This window comes from Prinia subflava, chromosome 12 (genome assembly GCF_021018805.1).
Source record: "Prinia subflava isolate CZ2003 ecotype Zambia chromosome 12, Cam_Psub_1.2, whole genome shotgun sequence".
Lineage (NCBI taxonomy): Eukaryota > Metazoa > Chordata > Aves > Passeriformes > Cisticolidae > Prinia > Prinia subflava.
This window is the reverse complement of record NC_086258.1, coordinates 18,024,040-18,042,526: the sequence shown is the minus strand read 5'-3', so window position 1 is coordinate 18,042,526 and position 18,487 is coordinate 18,024,040. Positions and strand designations below refer to the sequence as shown.

General features: G+C 51.8%; 1 protein-coding gene across 7 annotated transcripts in view; it reads right to left on the bottom strand.

Annotated features, from left to right (window-relative positions):
* Positions 1–11,647: 11,647 nt before the first annotated feature.
* The window catches only part of SEPTIN9 (septin 9), a 138,611-nt gene continuing 131,771 nt past the window's right edge, over positions 11,648–18,487 (bottom strand). For all 7 annotated transcript variants that reach the window (XM_063409336.1, XM_063409338.1, XM_063409340.1 and 4 more), the window contains 5 exons: positions 18,328–18,445; positions 16,904–16,999; positions 16,037–16,133; positions 14,482–14,533; positions 11,648–13,694 (listed from right to left, as the gene is read on the bottom strand). In XM_063409336.1, coding sequence (XP_063265406.1) covers positions 13,559–13,694; positions 14,482–14,533; positions 16,037–16,133; positions 16,904–16,999; positions 18,328–18,445 — 499 coding nt within the window. In that variant the 3' untranslated portion in view covers positions 11,648–13,558. The remainder of the gene's footprint in view (positions 13,695–14,481; positions 14,534–16,036; positions 16,134–16,903; positions 17,000–18,327; positions 18,446–18,487) is intronic.

Here is an 18,487-nt window from a genome sequence, read left to right as displayed (position 1 = left end):
GCTTTTTGGGATCCTCCAAACACAATGCCCTTGAGCATTTCCAAACACACTGGCAAAGCTCTTCCACCTCACCATCCTTCTCCTCTGATGTGGTTTTAAAACCACACTTCTTCTTTGCTCCTTTTTTCCCCTGCTGCAGGGGTAATCCCTCCTCCCACAGCCAGGCATCACAGCAGCCACAGCAGCAACTCAGCTGCTCCTCTCTCCCTCACGTTCCTCCCCAGCTCTCACCACCCAGGGTGTGTTATTTATGCAACATCTCTTAACACTGACTTCTTCAGCACAACTTTTCCTTTAATTACTTGCATTAAAAATAAAAATGCCAACCTATGCGAGCAACTGCTCTCATTACAGTATCAGTCCTCCAGCTAATTAATATCTGTTAGCTTTGGCTTATGCACCAGGATGCCTAAATCCAAAATACACAAGGCTGCCAAGTTACTTTGCAAACAGGAGCGTTTGCCTTGAAGAAAGAATCACGTTATCCAATTTCTATGCAATCTCACCACAGCCTTTACCTTCAAGGTCTTAGAAGAGAGAAGGAAAGCTCATCCAGCTCAAAAGAGATTGCAGTGAAACCAAAGGGGAGGCCCAGGGGAAAGCAAAGAGAAAGAGAAGAGGAACAGCTTTCCAGAAGAAAGAGAAACACTATCTTTGTACCCACTCTGTTGTACTCACACAGGCCACATGGGGAAGGCTGAACCCGAGAAAAAAAACCTCCCAGCAGCTCCCAAGCCTCTCCCAGAGCACACACACACTTCTGCAGCCCGTGGGGAAGGAAAGGGAGCAGAGTGCAGCCGAGCTCAATCACAGCAGCAATCACAGCAGAGATCATCCCCTCCCTTTGTGGCGCTGTGTCACTGCCAGGTGACAACACAGCCACAACACTCAGGGCTGTGATGCAGCATGGTGACAAACAGAGCGGCCACCCCAGGGGTGGGTGACACCTGGCAGGGTGGGAAGGTGGGTTTAGCCCTCCTGCAAGCCCCCCGATGGCTCCTCAGTGCCAGCACACCCAGCACAGCCCAAGGCGGCGGGCTGGGAACTGATTAAAACCAGAAAAGCCTTCTGTAAACTTAATGCATAATTAACCTGAGCAACGCACTCGCAGGAGACATTATTGAGGTCAGGGAAGCATTAGAGCCACAAAAACAACTCTACTGGCAGATGAGGGATGAGAACATCCACTGTTAAATTATTTGGATACTCCTCTAATGCAAAGGATAAAACCTGCTGGATCCTAACTGGGACAAGCCTCTCCTCCAGGCAGATTATAGCAGGTTTCTTAGATCCTACTCCAAAACATCCGATGGGAAAGGCCAGAGAGGAGAGCTTGAGGTGGACAAGCCCTTTTGAGATTTTCTGTCCATGTCAGGTCTCAGGGGATTCCTGCCCTAGTGTGTGTCCATGAGTGGGACACAGAGGTGTGCACGAGCCACCTTTGGCTGTCCTTGCCCTTAGCTGAGGCCACCAGCCCACACAGGGAAGATTCATCAGGTCCCAAGTGCAATCCCTGGGAGGGGGGTGGTCCTGGGGTGGTCCCAGGGTGACCCAGCCCCACAGGTGCCCTGGACACCACGTGCATGTGGGAGATGCCTTGTGGTGCTCACCCAGCTCTGCTGGTCACACACCCTGAATCCAGTGGGTTCCAGGAAGGCTTTGAGTATTTTCAAGCCTTTACCAGTCTGGGCAAGGATGGGTGGAAGTTCTCCCTCTCCATTTTCACTTCCTGCACTTTCCTTTGTCCCTTCTCTGCCTTCACACCACTGTCACAGTTCCATGGTGCAGAAGCTCCTTTCAGACCCTCCCAAGTGGTGTTTGGGGCTCCAAGGTCCCAGTGATCTTCCTGATGCCAATTAAAACAACAGGAAATGCTCCCATTTGCCAGGGTCCATAACCAGACACCCACAGGCATGGCCCTCCCTCCACTCCTGGCTTGCTTAGAGCCACAGCACCCGTTCCACTTTTTAAAAACTCACATTAAATCAAGGTCTCTTTTGCAGAAATCCAATAAAACAGACCTTGTGAAACATTCCATGGAGACCAAGGGCTGCCCTTCCCAGGCTGCCCCTTTCTCAGAAGATCACGGTGTAAATTCTTGAGGCTTCCTCTGGAGAGAGCCAAGGGCTTCACTGGCAGCTCTGCTCCCAAACATCCCACAGGCACAGCACCTGCTTGGGATCTCCACAGCACCCCAGAGGGCTTTGTGGCAATGGGTTCACCTGGATGAGCCCTCTCACCCCCTCCTGCCCTGGGGCAATATCTCTGATGCTTTCAGCACACACAGACCAGGGGCAGCGCCAGCAGCTCTCTGGGGCAGTGCCAGGCTGTCTTCCTTTTCCAAACAATCCAAAATAATAAACCAGAATGTCCAAATGGTTCATTTTACAGCTAATTTTATGATAATTGGATAATAAGCATGGAGTCCTTGTATTTGCAGAAAACAAATATTTTAATTGTGCCAAGCTTCACTTGCTGAAGTGCCTCCCTGCCCCTCCAAGGGCTAGAAAGGCTCCCTTGGGCAAGAGGGATGCTCTCAGCCCACCAGACTCCAGCAGAAACACAAACAGCAGCTGTCCACAACTCCTGAATACAGCAGTGATGAGGCAGGACACGCTTGGGCACAGGTGAAACAAAGCCTGATCCAAACCCAGCTCATCCCACCCCTGGCACAGTCCTGCCTGCTTGCCCAGGCCAGGGCAGAGGGAGCCCTGCAGCCAAAGGGCTCAGGGGCTGCATCCTCCCAGTGCCCCCCAGTTAAACCCTCAGCCCCACGAGGGGGCAGGGACACCCACAAGGTGAAGGAGCACACCTGGGAAGGCAGCTCAGAGGGGGAGATGGGACAGCCAGGGAGCCCACAGAGCTGCAGGGATTGGGACACTCCTTAACAGCCCCCAGAAACAGAAAAGCCAGGTTTCCATCTGTTCCTGTTAATGCTTGGAGTCTGCTCTTCCACTGCAGCAAGTGGAAGCCTGGAGCAATATGGTCCTTCAAACTGGCCACAGTCCTGCAGCAGCATCACACATTTCATCCTCACTTCCCTCATCCTCTTGCTCAGGGCCTCCCATCACACTTAAAGAGGGTTTGTGGCGTGGCTGTCACCCAGATATCCATGGCCAACCCCTTGGAAGAGCCCTGACAAGCACAGCATCCATGGCTCTGCCCTGTTGAAAGGGAAAACTGGCTGCTGCTGCTGGCAGCACGGGACTTGTGGGATGCAGCTCCCTCACCTGCCAAGCAACAAGATAAAACAGCCCTTCCTCGGTTCACAGAGGTGCTATAATTCATCCCTGACACGTGCAACATTCCTTGGCAACCCCTGGAAAAGCCATTAGCACCAGAGGGGAGGTGAGGCCACACTCTGCCACCTCTCTCTGTCCACGTGCAGCAGGTGACAGCCACCAGCTCGCCCAACATGTGAGACTGAAAATGAAACAACTCTCATTTGCTTTCTGTTGCTTTCCAAATGACATCTCCCACACTTGCTGGAGGTGCCACTGTCACCAGGTCACCATGGATATCTCTTTGCCTGGAGGAACTTGGACTCACTTTTTCAAAAAAAGGGTAATAATGCAAAGAGGCTGGATGACATTTTCCCTTGTTCACATGGAGAAAAAAACCCTTGCAATCTCAGGTCTGATACAGATTGCATGATACAGAAATTTCATGAATCTGAGAATCTGGAAGCAAGTGAGAGAAAAGAGAAAGGGCAGTATTTTATATTTTGGGTATGGCTCAAGGTGGCCTCAGCTTTAGTAACTCCCCATGAGATGGTGCCACCCAGCCCTGCCAGGCCTCACCAGCTTGCTCCCGAATGGTTTCAGCACATTTAACACATATTTAACAGCTGAAATCCCCTTTGAATCTCCAGGCATTTCCCTGGTTTCAGCTCTGCTGGTGGATCCTTTGGTGGGATCTTTGCCTCCCTCTCACAGACCTTTTGTCCCACCTGCACATCAGCCCTGGCACAGCTGCTGAAGGTGCCCCACACACCCCATGAGCAGAAGCCCTTCCTCTCCAGGGCTCCAGTCCTGCAGGGTGTGCAGCTCATCCCCACAGAGTGTGGGATTGCCAAAGCAAACTGGCAAAAAAAAAATCAAGTGCAGCCAACCCGAAGGAACACAAGGAGCACAGGAATCTCATCCAAATAACCAACACTTATTTTCCTGTCTCAGCTTCAGCTCTCCAGGCTGCTCCTCAGGGTCAGCTCCTCTGAAACCCCTCTGACCTTCTCCCCTGCTTTATTTTTGAGCACATGGAGCTTGCCTCTCTTTTGCAGAGATTTTCCCTGGACCTGTTGATTCCTCACCCATCAAATTTAAATTTACCTTACCCAGGCTGCAGCCAAGGCTCTGTGCCCATGACTGCCCATGCTGGTGGCAGATAATTTACTTTAGTAACCCCCATGCTGCTGGCCCTACACTGAATCTCCTTCCAGTTCAGCACAGAAGGAAAAAAAACCCAAAATCCTGCATCCCAAACAGGTTTTGGTGGGTGGTCCATGCACATGAAAGTCCCACAGGATGGCAGAAATTGGATATCAGCAGCTGGATTCAGGCCTTGGCAAAGATGAAGATGTTTTGTACCCACCTGAGCCATTCTTATTTCCACCCCCAAACCCAGCATTTGCTGAGAACCTACAGCCTCTGCAAATAAAGAGCCAGGTTATTCCAGCTCCCAGCCGTGCTGCTGCTCCTCTTCCAGAGGAATTTTACACCCAAATCTTTGGCAAAGCCTGCTCTGAGCCCACCCAGTCCTCCTGTCAGCCACCACAAGGGAGGAGCTGGGCCAGGATCTCTCCTCGGTGTAAAACAGGATCACTGCCCAAGCCAGCTCCCATCCAAAGGGAACCTGCAACCCACTGGGTCCTGTTCCCTCCTCACAGGGCCTTCAACTCACCAAGATCAAGGGCTCCTTCTTTGCTTGTCCCTGAAAAGCAGGAGGAGGCTGCAGATATACTACGAGCACTTAGGAGGAAAAACATTACAGCATCTCAAGGTACTTTAAATGATTTAGATACAAACTTGCCTGTAATAAGACATCTATTTTGGTTAATCTCTTAGTTGCAAATCTTGAAACTCTTGAACCTGCCTCAGGCTACTGTCAGCAGCACTTCATTTAACAGTGCTTATTGGGAATAACTGCTATATCCCACTGTAACCTCCAAACCTCTTAAAGTCTCTCTTATTGCTCTGCCCAAATATACTTGCCTTCAGGACACAGGGAGTTTTTTCTTGCTAAGAAGTGCTAAGATGATTTGAACAAGCTGAATCAGAAGAGACTGTTTCTCAGGCAAAGCAGCCAAGACTCCAAACACCATCCCTATTTTGGGAGTGATTCCTTTTTTTTCTTTTTTTTCTTTTTTTTCTTTTTTTTTTTTTTTGAGCATTGACTCGGGTTATGAAATCTAATTACATCCTGCATTGCAACCCAAGCCAAGTGGCCTGGTTGACAGCAGCAAACCCCCCTGCTTTAAACACCCTTCTCCTGTTTAAAGAAGGAAGAACTGAGAGTGGGGTGTGCTCTGATGAACATCAGAGGTGCCAGAGTGAGATGGGAGAGGTCCGAGCCCAGAGCTTCCAAAGCTGAAATGTCCCACGTGCAGCCACCCAGCACAACCCCAAATGTGCCCACTCCTCCTCTGTGGAGTGCTCAGAAAAGGAGACATCAAACACCCATGGCCTCTCTTTTCCTCCACAGGGCTCAAATTGGGATTGGTGCCTCCTTCTGCACACACAGGTGGAAAAAATCCATTGCAGCCAGGCCTGGGGAGGAGCACAGAGGGTGCCAGCAGGACAGGGGGATTTTTAGGGCACAGAAAGCACCTCCAAAGTGTCACTCCTAGTTCTACTCTCACCCTGAGATGGGTTCCTCAGAGCTGTGCTGAACATCAATAAATCTTTTTGGTGGGACAGGGATCATTAGAGATGCTCCTTCCAAACCCTTTGTATCTTCATCCATCAGTCAGCTCTTTCTGCTGGAGAAGGTTCCTTCCATCCTGGAGAGTTTCAGGATTTGCAGACATCTCAGCTTTGCCCAGTAATTTTCTTCCTTATAAAATATTGCTAATGACAGAGTTTTAGACTCTCGGCCATACATCCACTTTCTGTTCCAGTATAAAATTTTCATCTGTCTTCCCTCTTCCTTCTAGTCTTTAAAAAAAATTACTGGAATAAAAAGGAAAGCACCGAGTAATTGAAAAGAGCTGCTAAAAACAGAGAGGAAGGAAAGCTAAGGGAAGTTATAATGATTGAAAAGTTCAATAAAATAGGAGGAAAGCAGGAAAAATTCCAATTTTTAATGAAATGGATGGCGAGGTGTCACTGGTACATGGCAGCAGATCCCTGGAAGGTGAGCTCTGTTTTCCCCTCCCAGGTCAGGCTCCCACCTCTATGGGCCACTTCAAAACCATCACCCCATTCCCTTCCCTTGTTTTAAATACAGCTGCATTTTCTCCTCTCCATTCACCCTCAAGCGAAATCTTTTCATCTGGTGCTTTCAAAGCCTGACCAATAAAATGTTGAAACCAATAAAACTGTTTGTGGGGAAAAAGTTTTCTGAAGAAAGCAGTCACAAAAGATGGTGTTTTACCAAAAGCTACGGGCAGAAAATGGAAGGTTGGAGTTGAAAAGCCCATGCAGATGAACCTTGAACGCTCTATTCTCACCATCATAATGAGCACATACATGATTAATGAAAATATTTATCCTCATAACCCACTGCAGCGAGTTAATATTTAATCCAAAGTCCACGTGAAAGCCCAGCCTCTCCCGGTTCCTCACCTACCTTTGTGTTTCCCTGGCAATGTCTGAGCTGTGCCAGCTGACCTGAGGTCTGGCTCTCTGGGGCTGGCTTTCCCTGCCTTTCTGCAGAAGTCCCACACCTTTTGATCCCGAAGGCGCCGCCGCCTGGGACCTACAAGGGTTCTCAGATAATCCCGTGGAGCCGGTGCTTTGTAACGCGCCTCACTTTGATATTCAAGGCAAAGCCGGACAGCCCACACATGAAAAGACATCCTTCCCTTTCTTCCCGGGCTTAATTTCATCTGCAAATTAAACATACCCAGACAGATATTTGTAGAGGAGTGCCCTGATCCTCCCGGGAGGGCCATGGAGTCTCCAATGTGTAATTTTGCTTTAGGAATATGATTTTAATCTTGGCTTTTTTTATTTCTGGGGCTGGTGGTGGGAGAGGAGAAGGGCAGGGAAGGGGGAATGCTGGAGGTGGGGCTCTCCTCTGCTCCCCCACAGTCTGAGCCCTGGGCTGATGCAGTGTGGGGTGGCTGGATGTACACAGGGGTCCAGGCTCTCTCTGCTTCCCTGTCCTTGTCCTCTGCAAAGCTGTTTCAGGACACGGGCCTTAAAAAGTGAATTTTTTTACCTTTCAAAGAGCAGGGTCTGTAAACTTTGCCAGCAAGAGCTCTCAGCTGTGACTTACAAAAAATACCCAAACTGAACCAAACCAAACCAAACCAAGCCAAACCAAACCAAACCAAACCAAACCAAACCACACCAAACCAAACCAAACCAAACCAAACCACACCAAACCAAACCAAACCAGACCAAACCAAACCAAACCAAACCACACCAAACCAAACCAAACCAAACTAAACCAAACCAAACCACACCACACCAAACCAAACCAAACCAAACCAAACCAAACCACACCAAACCAAACCAAACCAGACCAAACCAGACCAAACCAAACCACACCAAACCAAACCAAACCAAACCAAACCAAACCAAACCAAACCAAACCAAACCACACCACACCAAACCAAACCAAACCACACCACACCACACCAAACCAAACCAAACCAAACCAAACCAAACCACACCAAACCAAACCAAACCAAACCAAACCAAACCAAACCAAACCACACCAAACCAAACCAAACCGAACCAAACCAAACCAAACCAAACCAAACCAAACCACACCAAACCAAACCAAACCGAACCAAACCAAACCAAACCAAACCACACCAAACCAAACCAAACCAAACCAAACCAAACCACACCACACCACACCAAACCAAACCAAGCCAAACCAAACCAAACCACACCACACCAAACCAAACCAAACTCCTTTCAAAATTATGTACAGATTGAAATAACTGCTCAGCCCTGGGTCCTGATGGCCCTTTGTGACAAGGAGCTCTCAGAATCATCCACCTCCCTGTATCCCAGTCCTCCATCCCATATTTTCACTGTGGTCAACCCCTAGCACTAAAAATTAACCACAAAAAGGGAACATTTTGGCTTATGTCATTTACAGATATCCCCTAGAGCAGAGGATAAAGGACTTTTATTTTGTTTTCCAGTTAAATATTTTCATTTTATCTTCTTGTTAAAGAGTAACTCAGTGCTATTCTCTTGCCCAGCATCACTCATTTAAACATCCTCCTGATGGGAAGAGTTCAGGGGAGGGAAACTTGCAGCAAAGATGGTTTCAGTAGTAATAAGGCAGGGGACTTTGGCACATTTCTGCATGCTATGAGGTATGTCTTTAAGCTTCAGTAAACTTTTGGAGTCCCTGGGAAGCTGGTAATGTGCCTTTGAAGGAAGTATGACTTATGAAATTGCAGTTTTTAGCTTAGCTGGGTAATGTTAATGAGAAAATATCATGGGCTGCTGGTAGAAGTCTCCTGAATCCCATAAGTTAGGGATAAATTATTCTGTTTTCCTAAATGAAGCAGCACCGTGCAGTGCTGCTCCTAAATCAGGCTGATGGCGAGAATTATTTATTAATTTGTGAAGGTCCAGGGAGAAGCTCAAGCAAATAAATACAAACTAAACAGAGTGAGAGAGTTACAATACAAATTCAACAGAGTGAGAGGGTCACAAACTTGAGCTTTGTGGAAGAAAAGGGTTTGCTGGGGTTGTGAGAAGGAGCAGGAGGGTTGGGACCAGCACCTTCTGTGATGAAGGCAGCGTGAGGAGCTGGAAGTGGAGGGACAAATCCTCCTTTCTGCTGGAGCCACAGTGAAGGGGATCAAACCCCCCCAAGCTTTCAGCTGCAGTGCAGCAGCTTCCCTGTAATTAAAGCCTGAGCTCTGCAGCTCTGCCTGTGCCTGCTGCAGCCCGGCTGGCACATCAAAGGGAGATGTTTCCCACAAGGACAGCTCCCACATCAGGGAATTCGGGGTTTGATGCACACTCCAGTGTGTAAGTTATGGCCCAGCAAAGCCCCTGAACAGCAGCTCACACCCAGCAGGTGATGCCACATTCTCCTGGTGCCCTGTGGTGCCCTGGATTTTGGGCAGCACAGCTTTACCCAAGGCTCCATCCCTGGAGCAGGTACCACAGCTCCTCTGGGCTCTGCAGGTACCACACAGCTCAGCCTCCCCTCCTACCCAGAGAGGATTTATTCCTGCCTGAGCAGGTCTCCAATGGTGGCATTAATCAGGGAGATGGACGAGTACAAGCCCGTTTATTGTGCGCTGTGGGTGAGTGATAAGTGTGTGCCGGTGCCTGGGATAGCAATCAGCAGAAGGGAGCGAAAGGAAGAGGAGGGAAGAGCAGCATTGTGGGTAAATATGTGCTCTTCTGGTGGTGATTACCCTCCAAGTAATTAGTTTTTAAATCAGGCAGACGTTTTGGGAACTACTTGCTATGAGCTGCTTTAATTATTTATACTCCCTTTTTATTCTTGTTATTTATAGTCCTCCTCTTTGGATGGAGATGCTCTTTGGAACCTGACCCATCTCCAGCCCTCCCTGGCCCCACAGCTGCCTCCTCCAGGGCTGCCAGGCACCCCAGAGCCCGGCTCTGCTGGGGGCTCCCCTTCCCTCTCCCTCCCAGAACCAGGCAAGGCAAGGGAGGGCCCATCCTTGCTGTGGAAAGCCCTGTTCAGATGGGTAATTAAACTCTCACTCATCTTCATTTCCCTCCTTTGTTAAAGTGAGGCCACTCAATAAGCCATTAGTGCAAGGTCCTTTCTGTCAGCCAAGGCATCCCTAGGCACATTTCCCTCGGAGACAGCTGGGGACGGTGTGGGCAGGGGGAGCAGCTCCTTGCCTGCCCCCTCCTCTGCCCAAACCCTCCCCATGCAGCCCCTGCCAGGTCACTCCTGCCCTTTGGCCGAGGCTCTGGGGAGAGAGGGGGAATTTTGCAATGGCCAACCCTTCCCCCAGCTGGGATTTTTCCCACAGCACCACACAAGCCCCTGTTCCATCAGAGCATCTGGTGTTGTTGCTCTTCCTTCGCCAACCCCACCTCTCTGGAGCTTCCCAACATCTGGAAGCCATTCCCTGCACCATTCCCATGAAGGGACCTCCGACCTCCCCAGCTCCTCCTCTGGGCTAAACAAAAGCTGCCCTTGCTGCTGAGCTGGGGAATTTTGCCTGCTTTCCCCTCTCGCCATCCACAAACCATTTCTCAATGTGTCACCAGGGCAGCATCTGCCTGGGAAGCCCTGGAGCATCCTCTGCCCCCTCTCTCTCCATGGACACACGCAGCCTCCAGCATCTGCCTGGAGAGCCCTGGAGCATCCTCTATGCCATCTCCCTCTCATGCTCAGACACCAGCAGTGAGGAAAATTGCAAAAAACCCCAAAATCCCAGCACAAGAAAAACCACAATATGGGCAAAACTTGCTGCAGATTCCTCCAGGAGCAAGGCCATGGCCCGTGTTTGTAGCTACTACAGGTACACATTGATTTTTCTCTGCTCCCTCCTTAGGACCTTTTGTTCTGGGTCTTGCTCTGGTTACAGCAGTGAGAACACCTTGACTTTGCTGTTTCTCACCCTGGAATCATTTGTGAGCTGTGGGGGTGAGGGGGGTTTGGGCTAAAGCAGCTCCAGAACTACAGTGGAGCTCAAAGAAGGGAAGGGCATTGATGGGTGGGTTTGGCACTGGGCACAGGGGGCCATCACTGCACACCTCGCTGGATGCCACCTGAGATGAGACAATTCACTGCACCAAAACCCAGGTGCCAGCAGAAAAGCAGAGTTAAAATGTACATGAGCCTGTCCTGTGCTCTAGAGCCCCACAGGAACCTGAGTGCTGTCCTGCTGGGTTTGTTCTCATCCAGTCCCACAGAATCCCAGAGGGGCTGAGGCTGGGAAGGGCCTTTGGAGGTCACTTGCTCCAGCTCCAGCTCAGGCAGGGTCACTTAGAGCTGGTCACCCAGGAGTGTGTCCAGGTGGCTTCTGAGTTCCACTGCTTGGGGGGAAAACCACAATAAACACATCAGAGAGAGATCAAACCACCAGAGGGGACAGCGTCAGCTCTGTGACACCAGGGGAAATGAGGTTTTCAGGATGGCAAATCTTCCAAGGGAAGCCAACTTCCAAGGGCATCCCAAGGCCAGCCCTGCAGCCATGAAGGGTTTTGAAGAGCATCTGCCAGTGGAGCCAAAGCCACACTCGTGTGAGACAAGCTCCTGCTTGCCTTTGAACGAGGGGCAACTCGCCTCTCCATAAAAAACCCAGGAAGCACAGTGGGAACAGCTTCACCATGGATCCACCTGCCTCCCTCAGGATCAGGCTGGCTCCATCCCGAAGGTGCTCAGCAGAATCAGCTCCAGCATTTTGTAGGGTACCTGGGGCAAGTATCTGAGGTGGGATGGGTCAGGGGGGTGAGGAAATTATCTTTCACCAAACAGGGCAGTTCTGGGGCTGGGAACAGACATTTCCAAACAAGCCTCCTTCTATTTGCATTCGAAACATTTATTTTGGGAAATACATATTAAACACTATTATTTATACAAAAATGGACTAAACTTTCATAATGCTTATAACCCCCAAAAGGCCATTTTAATAGATCTGGATGAAGGGTTTTTTTATTGTATTATTTTCCTTTTTTTTTTTTTCCTTCAAAAAAAAAAAAGTCAGGTTACAAAGGAGAAAGCGGCGTGTCTTGCTTGGCCCAGCTTGAGATACCAACTAGAGGAAAAAACAAGTTTAAGATGGCATTTGCAGAAGTGCCTCACACAAGAGATTTTTCTCCCCTTTCAGTCTTTTTTTTAACACTTGAAATATATATATATTTTTTCAGTTAATACATTTTTTGTTGTTGTTTTTGCTAAAATATAGCAAGTCAGCAAGTAGAGAGTTGCTGTTCCCCAACAGCTCCGTGGGGCTGCTGTGGAGGGGGAATAGGAGTGAAGGAGAGAAGGGATTCTCACCCCACACCCCTTTGGCTGCTGGGGGGGATGTTTGGGGAGCCCCTGATCCCCTGGGCATCCCCAGCAAGGGGAGAGGAACCTCCTCCTCCTCCTGGTCACTGGTGCTGAGCCAGGCTCTGTCCCCTGTGGGCTCTGCAGGTGCCTTCCAGTGCTAGAGGATGGGCCACGCTGCCACTTCAGGGTGTGCCCCCAAAAATGGGTGATTTGCAGGAAGATTTTCTCCCTTAGAGAGGATTGGGGGACAGGTGGGACACCAGAAAGGCGAGGGGAGCTGGGGAGAGGGGCAGGACTGCAGAGCTCTGCTCCTGTGTCACAGTGCTACCTAAGGCTGGCAGGGTCTGCTTTACTGGAGACACAGAGAGAGGAGGGTGTGGGGGCAGAGCAGGGGGAGCAGCACCCACAAACAGCCCCAGCCCCCCACAGCTGCAGGGCTGGGTCAGCACATGCACAGACCCCTGCACAAGGACCAGAAAAACAGGAGCATTTTCCCTGGATACACACCACACAAGGGGAGCCAGGCAATGAGAAGGAATTAAGAGACACCCAAGAGCCTCCTCTGATGTAGGGAAAAGCCCAAGAATCACAAGGGTCAGACAGGACAACCTCTGCCTCCCACCGCTGCTTTGCAGAGACGAAGTTCCACGCTCAGCCCCCCCAGGACAAACACACTCCGACAAAGACCCACCCAACTGAATGACAAATAAATACACGAGTGTTCCCAGCACATCAGCCACAGCTCTGGCCCAAGGGAGAGGGAACCAGAGCCTCCACGGAGGTTCACAGCCTTTTACAGGCTGCAAAGACAGCCCCTCCCTCCCCTCTCCCACACTATTGCAAGGTCACAGTCTGAAAAGGCACTTCTCCCAAAGCAGGTCGCTCTGCCTGGCCGGGGGTGGGTGACAGGCGAGGTGACACCTAAACACTCCCAGTTTATTGCATGTAGAAGGGGTACAGGGGCGGGGTTGGGGGCTGGCAGGTCCCAGAGGGCTGCAGAGGGCTCGGAGGAGGCGGCAGGACACAAGGACGGCGCTGCCTTGCTCTCTTCATCCCACCGCGCCTTGCTTCATTCTGCACTCACCCAGAGGAACCCTGGCCCTCAATGGACGGAGAAGAGCCCCTGCAGGGAGGGGCTGGAAGGGCTCCCAGGGCACCCCAACCCTGCTGGCCCCACAGCTCTGCTCCCCTGGGGGAGAGCTGGGGACAAGCGAGAGCCTGGCCTCCGCAGAGGGACGGTCCCCAGCCCTGGGGCTGAGCACACAGCTCATGGCACAAAGCAGGGGGACAGCGGCCACCCCGCTGCACGTCTGGTTATTTGGTCAGTGAACAGGCAGGGGGGCAGGGAGCAGGGCGGGAGGGGCAGTGGCAGAGGATTGATATAAAAATCGAGGGGCAGAGGGGAGGAGGAGCGAGCGCGGTCCCGGCGGCGGCGCGGTCACATCTCGTGGGCCGCCAGCTCCTTGTCGGCCACGCCGTTGGACAGAGAGCTCTGGCCCTCGTTCAGCCTCTTCACCCTGTAGGCTTCGAAGTGGATGTTGCTGGTAATATCCTTGATGTTCTGCATGTGTGTCCTGCGGGGAGGGAGAGGGAGAAATCACACCTTGCTGGGCCAGCCCAAACACGTCCCCAGCCCCGCTGTCCCCTCCTGCCCTGCTGGTTCCTGGTGCCTTTGGGGCACAGGGGGGAGCAAAGGCAGGAATGGGCAGCATTGCTGGGCAGCAGGAGCAGAAGCCTTCACTTGTGCTTGGGGACACAGGACCTGTGGCTGCAGGACACCCACACAGGGAGAGCCCCACCCTGCCAGCCCTGGAGCCCTGGCACCCTGCACCTCTGCAGCCCCACAGAACTCTGCCAGCAACAAACAGACCACAAGAGCAGAGTTAACCTTGCAGCCACACTGAGGAGGAGCCCAATGTCCCCTCTCTAGCAAGGCCAGAGGCTCAGCCTCCCTCTCCCCCACAGCAGGGCACTGCTTTCAATCGGGACCAGCCATCACCCAGACCCCACAGCGAGCCCCCAGTGGAGGGTGATGTCTTTGGGGGTGACATCTGACACTGGTGAGGGACCACTAAGGCCAAAAGCTGCTTGCAGGCGAGCTGGAGCCACCCTGCCAGCAATCCTAGAGCATGTCCTGACCCCTGCACGCTCCTCTCCCCCTTGAACTCAGCACTGCAGCTGAGAAAAGGCCCCAGGGAGTGGGGCCAGCCCTTGCAGAGGGGCTGCAGAGTGGCAGGGGCTGGCAGGGCAGGCAGGGATGGGGCAGCAGAGCAAAGCAGCAGCTGCTTGGAGCTGTGCTGGGCTGTCCCCTCTCCCTGGATGCCACCTGGTGACCCAAGGCTCTGGGGACAGGGCACTGACCTGATGAGGAGGTCTCGCAGGTAGGCGAACTCACAGTGTGTTGTGTTCTCCACTGGAAGGGAAACAGAGAGACAGCAGTGAGCACCCCTGGCCACCACCCGGGGCCAGCAGCACCTGGGGGCTTCCCCAGCCTCTGGAGGGCTCAGGTGGGCGCTCACACCCCGGGGTACAGGGCTCAGGAGTCCTCTTTGCTGCTGAAAAGCTGGCAAGAGCTTTCAGACCTCCTCTGCCCCAGCCCTGGTGAGGTCTGACTGAGCATCCACAGCCCCTTCCCAGTGTCCCACCACCAAGGGAACTACCTGCAGCACCCCCAGCACAACGCTGGGACCCCCAGAACCCTGAACAGGACAGGGAGGGGCCATGGTGAGCTTTGCAGTGAGCACCAGGAGTGTCTCCACAGAAGTTTCATCTGTAGCTTGGCCACGAGCATCCTGCAGCATCCCAGGCACGCTGCCAGGGCTGGGCAAGGACATGAACTCCTGCTGCCAAAGGCTGCTGCTGGCAGCAGGAGGAGTGCTTGCAACAGGGAAAAATCAAAGGGTGCTGCTTCACCACAATCAGTCTGACAGCTGCTATTTTACCCCTGATTTTACTCAATTTAGAGGAAAAACTCCTTTTTAAATTTCTTTTTTTACCCAAACAATCCTGTACATAGAAGAGAAGAATCCTTTATGTTGGAGAAGACCTCTAAGATCATCAAGTCCAACCATTAAACATCGTGCAGGAATGGCAAAACAAAAGCAACACTGCTGTGCAAAGGCTGCCTGTGGCCATGGCTGTGTCCTGGGGGTCTCCCTGTGCTGAAGGCAGATGCCACAAGTAGAAGGTGAGGGTTTAAATGAATCCCATTGAACTCAGAATGTTCAGGGACACAGCACGAGAGGGCAGCAGAGCTTCAAAATACACTGCTTTTCCTGGCAGCTTTGTTCAACCATCCCTCAGCACAGGATTCCTGTTAGAAAGGACTCGTAAATGAGAGGAAGCTGTGAAGTGCAGGGGAGGAAGATGAGAGGGGTGGCACTGGAGATGAGCCAGCTGCCTGCCAGAAACCACAAACGGGGAAATGTGCAGATGTGCTGGAGACAGGAGCTTTCATCCAGCCTTTAAACCACCACTGTAAAATGGGGGAGAAAAAAGGGAGATGCTGATGGGAAATGGAAGAGATCTCACAAGGGCACCAACCAAAGCCATGGTGGAGGGTGCAGATGCAAGGGGAAGGTTCTAACAGGGGCCTGAGACACGGGGATGTCACTGGTGTGCCCTCAAATCCTGCCATCAGGCAATTAACTGTGCAAGAAGCACAAGCCAGGCCACGAGACTCCCAGAAATGTCCCCTCCAGCACTCAGCCACCCCCCAAGACACACCAAGGCCCAGGAACCCAGCCCAGGAGCACTGGCCAAGGTGTTTCCAGTCCTCCAACATCAGGAAAATTATCTTTTTTGGAGGGGCAGGGAAGCACCACATCCACCTCAACTTCTGCTGCTGGTTTTGGGCTTTATTGCCTTCTGCCAGGGCAGGGAGATGGGCTCAGGGGGGGAAGCGAGGATGAGGTACCTTCAATGGTGCCCCACTTGGTCTTCCTCCCAAGGATTCGTCTTCCATTCACCTGGTACTCCTGGTCACTGCCCACCACTGCAAACGGGATCATTTCCTGTGGAAAGAGAAAAACAAAGTTGTGATTTCTTCCTGGGAACTGATCAAGAAATCAATCCAGTGAGGAAAGTCCTCCCTAGAGCTGTTTCCAGGAGGGTTTCATGGTTTGCCCCTGAAGTTCCTGGGCAGTGCTGCCTGCCAGGGCCCACAGGCAGCCCAGGACTGGGTACCAGCATCTCTTGCACATGTGCCCAGCCTAAAACCAGCCCAAACCCAGCCTAATCCACTCCCTCATTGGCAGGCACCAGGTACAGCTGGAGCAAAGGTATCCCAAAGCTTCCCTGGGAATTTCCCCCAGCTCTGGCAGCCTGTGGCTCACTCATTTCCTGATCCAAGTTGGTGTCTTTGAACTTCAGAGTCCCTAAAAGACATTTTTCTCCCTCGAATTTGTCCAATCCACTTTACCGTGTAAAAAAAATTGCTGGCTGAATCCTGTAGCACAGAATTGCCAGCTGCAGGCAGCCTACAGGTAAAATTCCATCCCAGTGCTGGCAAGGCTGCTGCCCTAGCCAGGGGTGGGTGGGCAGCTCTGTTCCCTGAGCCTGGGGCAGGGGAAGGGGCCATGGACCCTCTGCAGGGGTGGAGATGGGGACAGCACACCCTCCCCACGAGCCCCTCTCACCCTCTTGCCACCCTGCTCTGAGCTCTGGCAGGATCCTGCTGCTGGGCAGACCCCAGGGACAGGGCACGGAGCTTGGGGAAGAAAACAAGAGGCCTTTTGGAAGGGAAGCCCCAGGACACGCCCCGGAGCTGCAGGGCTGCACTGACCCGGAATTTCTCGTTCACCAGCCGATCTTCGGAGTCCTCATCAAACTCCTTCTGGGGATACACGTCGATCCCGTTGGCCAGGAGATCAGCCATTATCTAGGGGGAAGAGCAGGGGGACAGCTGAAGGACAGGCACAGGTGATGCTTGAAGTTTTATCTTTTGTGTATTTTAGATTCTGTGCAGCTCTGAGCTCACAGTCAGGGTCACTCAGCTCTGCACACAGCAGGGACACAAAACAAATCCTTCTCCTGCTGCACACCAAGGACAACTTTCAGCCCCAAAAGCACAAACAAGGGTGGGCTGGAGGGAGGAACAAGAAGGATGGGACCTCACAGCCTGGAGCTGTAATTGGACAATTAAACCCCAATATGCAAATGGACCAAAACTTATAAAAATGTAAGACCTCATGACTGTTTGTCCATTTTGTGACCATTTTGGGTCCACCCCTGGTCAGGCTCTTGTCCTGCCCAAGGTGTATCCTTAAAGGGCTTTCAGTAAATCTCTACTTTATTCTCTAGCTCTGCCGAGTCTCTGTTCCAGGTCAGCCTGCCCAAGGCATGACATCATCCTCCCAAAATAACAGAAACCAGCCGAAAATAACAACAACAACAAAGCAGGAGAAGCAGGCCTGGATACGCAGAGCTCCAAGCTCACCCTGCACTGCCAGAGATCCAAGAGAAACACCAGGAGGTGCTTGGAGAGCTGCCCTGCCCTGGGGCAACGCGGGGTCACTCAGAGCTGCAGCCCCAGGCACAGCCCTGCCACGAGAGCCAAGGGGGCAGGGGCAGCAGGGATGGGCTGCTGAGGGAACCCTGGGCACTGAGAATATCAGACTCTGTGCTGACAGAGGAAACTGTGCTGACCCCCAAGGAAACCCTGCATTCAACCTGAGGCCATGGAACAGGCTCGCAAAGCTGAGTGACAGCACTGGGATTGTGGGTGTGGAGTTTGAACAGAAGTGTGTGACATCACATGGTGGAAAACTTAAGAGTTCAAGGTTTTAGAATACAGTAATATATATATAAAGGAAGATGGAGGTTTTAGGGCAGAGGCTGAGTCCTTCTTTTTTACCTTTTTCTCCATGGGTTTGGGTGGTTTTTTGTAATTGGGTAGAAAAGTCCTCATTGAGTGGTTGGATATTGGGTTAAAAGTAAAAATAACCTAGGTGTCATTTCTTAATTGGACAGTTTATCCTTAGAAGACCTTGTAGAGAGATAGATACGGCTCCATTTTTAGTTTTTTGGCTAGAAGTGCTGTAGACCTCACAGGTTTGGGGACAGTAATATAGATAAGAATTAATAAACTCCTGACTCCAAACACAAAATACAGAATCGAGCATTTAGTCCCAAGCCTGGAAAAAGAAGGTAAAAGCAGCAGGGTGGCAGAGCTGGGAGCCCGGGGCAGGGGCAGCAGCCCCTCCTCACCCGCTGTTTGAAGTGGTCCCTCTCCTCCAGCGTTAGCGTGTCGGCCTTGGCGATCACCGGCACGATGTTCACCACCTTGCTCAGGCGCTTCATGAACTCGATGTCCAGCGGCCGGAGCCTGCAAAACAGCAGGGAAAAGGGGATTTGTAGTCCCCTGGCA